Genomic DNA, 3,153 nt, shown 5'->3' on the forward strand with positions numbered 1-3,153 from the left:
CTTGTGCCTCCATCTTGAATCCCACGCTAACCCCCTTGGACCTTCCCGAAAGGAGGCTTTCTGACTTGGTCTTTAGTAGCTGACAATGACCCCTTTCCCTGATGGTTTCTCGGGGTAGCTGTGTTGATCTGCAGTAGAACAGTTAAGATTTGAGTCCAGTAACACTTTAGAGATGACAAAGGGAGCTTTGACTCTTGAAAACTTACACCCTGAAACTCTTGTTGGTCTCTAAGGTGCTACTGGATAGTAGTCTCCAAAAAGCCTCTTCTTTCTCTGCCCCACAGTGAACGTGACTCTGGATCGAGAAACGGCACATCCCAGCCTCATTCTGTCTGAAGATCTGAAGACTCTGACAGGGGGAGGGACAGTGCAGGACCTGCCCAACAATGCGGAGAGATTTGATACCCTGAATAGTGTGCTGGGCCGTGAGAAATTTACCTCAGGAAGACACTGGTGGGAGGTGGACATGGGGAATGGACAGGCAGTGTGGTCTGTGGGTGTCGCTAGAGAGTCAGTGAAGAGGAAAGGAAATATCACCCTTAATCCTGATGAAGGATTCTGGATTGTGCAGACGGTAACGCTGTATGATACTTCTTGTGGTAGATCATCCTGGTACCTACGTGCCTCGACTTCCCCTCAATCAGGCAATTTACCAAACGCCATTCCCCAAAAGATCCGGGTGCTCCTGGACTATGAAGAGGGTCGTGTGGAGTTTTTTTCTAGTGCTACAAATGAAAAGCTCTTCACTTTCCCTTTAACCACATTCTCTGGGGACGTGCTCCGTCCCTATTTCTTCATTGGGAGAACAAACACACTGAAATGCTGAATCTTGAGGAGAGTGATCACCATGATGGGTTCTACAACTCCAGAAAGAGATGACAGAATATCCGTTTCTCTCTCGCTGCTGAAGCGGCAGCTTGATCCGTGGGGCAAACAGTAGCGGGGGGGGGCTTTACATTGGGAACATCTCATTAGGCAGTAATGGCTAAGTAAGGATCTCCACTGTCACTGGCTTTCCTGTTGACAGACCATAGAATCTTTCACCTGCAGGCCAAGAGGGATGCCAGTGTATAGAATCTGTACTAACTTGCCTCTTCTGCCTTTAAATTTTCCTCATGGCAGGTGGAAATTTAGCCCTTTTAAAGTACGCTGACATTGTGACTAGAAATGAGATGCTTGAAGTTAACAGTGAATAGTGCGCTGGGCCATGAGAAATTCACCTCAGGAAGACACTGGTGGGAGGTGGAACTAAGAACTCTGCAGCCACCGTGGGCTCTGGGTGTCCCTGGAGAGCCAATCTGGTGTAGTGGTTCAGAGCCGCGGACTCTTAATCTGGAGAACCAGGTTTAATCCCCCCCCTCCACATGCAGCCAGCTGGGTGACCTTGGGTCAATCACAGTTCTCTCAGAGCTGTTCTCTCAAGAGTGGTTCTCTCAGAGCTCTCTCAGCCCCACCTACCTCACAGGGTGTCTGTTGTGGGGAGAGGAAGGGAGAGGAGATTGTAAGCTGCTCTGAGTGAAGGCTCGAGTATAAATCCAACTCTTTTACTTCTTCAATTACCATTTATCCTCTGGCACATGTGTACCTTTTTGATAGGACCATGATTATTTCAGAGTACTGTTCCAAAGGGAAGATTCTTACGGTCTTTGGGTCGATGTGTGTTATCATATCCTTCCACCACTTTGCCTCCACACTTCAGTGTTCCTGTCATCTTTAGTCAGGGATCTCTGTTGTCAGCTGTGTGACATTCTAGGCAAAGGCTTGGTTCCCACGGAAAATTTCCACTGATGAAGAAGAGATTGGATTTATACCCCACCCTTCACTCAGAGTGGCTTACAATCTCCTTTCCCTTCCCCTACCCACAACAGGACATCCTGTGAGGTAAGTGGGGCTAAGAGAGCTCTTTCAAGAACTGTCCTTGAGAGAACAGCTCTGAGAGAACTTGTAAGTGACCCAAGGGATTTCCATCAGTTGAGTAGACCTTGCTGGCTGCACTCCCCCCGCAACCCAGTATGTCTTCCAAAATGCTGTTTCTGATAGCCCCCTGTCCCGAACTGTCTAAGGAGGGAGTCAAAGGAATGGGAGAGGACAATCAGGGAAAATCCCCTCCCATTTCCATTTGTGAAAATCTTTGACAGGGTCCACCCTCAAGAGTCCATATTCCTGAGGCGGTTTGAAAGTTACAGACATGAGCAAACCCCTCTGAAAATAGCACTGTGGGGTGTTGTTTTTTTTAATTTCCACTGCACAATTACGGTTACATATAATTACAGTAACAAAGTCAATCAGGTCGTGAATGCTTCAATACTTTTCTCCCTTACCATTGTTCTAAAATAAAGCTACATGATTCAAACATACTTTGGACTTACAAAGTGAATCCCAGATTGGTTGCCAAAAGCTCATGCTTGTCTTTTAAAAATCAGGTGAGCCTCAAGAGGCCTGCATGGTAGGGTTACTGTGATCACAAAGGCACATATAACATATCGTCTACTGTTGCTGAGATATGCTTTGCATTTAGTAATGTTTAGTAAGACCTAAGACTGCTGGCATCCCGAGCTTCAGGCTTTCCTTTGCTATATGTTTCCTTGAATCTATGCAGGGTTAACACAGAGACAGATCAACAAAAGGAGTGTGTGTTGGTGTCATTTACAAGGTAGGCTTGCTAAGAAAAAGGAATTGCTTCTGCAGATGAAGCTTGGTCTCTTAAAGCTGGCAAGAAGGCCACAAAGGTGACAGACAACGAAGACAGAGAGCTTTGCTTGCCAGCTGTAGTTTAAACATGATTATGGGAACAGGTGTCTCATATAAAAGCACCCATGGCCTTCTTTCTCTAGTGTGACAGGCATACCTGATCCGTGCCATGCGGACAATAGTGTTGATTGCCTTTAAACCAAACAGTGATGTTTGAGTTACTGCCAGTCTTATTCCAAATAGGTTAATTGGGTTTTCATGAGGCAACAGCATTCATTGCACAGCATTAATTACTCAACCTGCAGGCCCAGACGGGGGGCATAGTGGCACTGCGTCTGATGGGAGGCAGCACCGCCTTGCTTGGATGGCGGCCACCACAACACCTCCTTCACTTGCCGCCACTCCACCACAAGGTACAGGACTCGGTCAGAGCTGATGAGCTGCGGCAGCCAGGGGGCAGTG

The 3,153-nt window shown here is 47.2% G+C and overlaps 1 protein-coding gene across 1 annotated transcript in view; it reads left to right on the forward strand.

The window, feature by feature from the left end:
* Window positions 1-1,355, forward strand: part of LOC107120918 (zinc finger protein RFP-like) — an 11,417-nt gene extending 10,062 nt beyond the window's left edge. Inside the window, exon 9 of the mRNA XM_015423702.1 lies at window positions 285-1,355. Coding sequence (XP_015279188.1) covers window positions 285-826 — 542 coding nt within the window. The 3' untranslated portion in view covers window positions 827-1,355. The remainder of the gene's footprint in view (window positions 1-284) is intronic.
* The last annotated feature ends 1,798 nt before the right edge of the window (window positions 1,356-3,153 follow it).

This window comes from Gekko japonicus, unplaced genomic scaffold, assembly GCF_001447785.1.
Source record: "Gekko japonicus isolate JY-2015 unplaced genomic scaffold, Gekko_japonicus_V1.1 scaffold1996, whole genome shotgun sequence".
Classification (NCBI taxonomy): Eukaryota; Metazoa; Chordata; class Lepidosauria; order Squamata; family Gekkonidae; genus Gekko; species Gekko japonicus.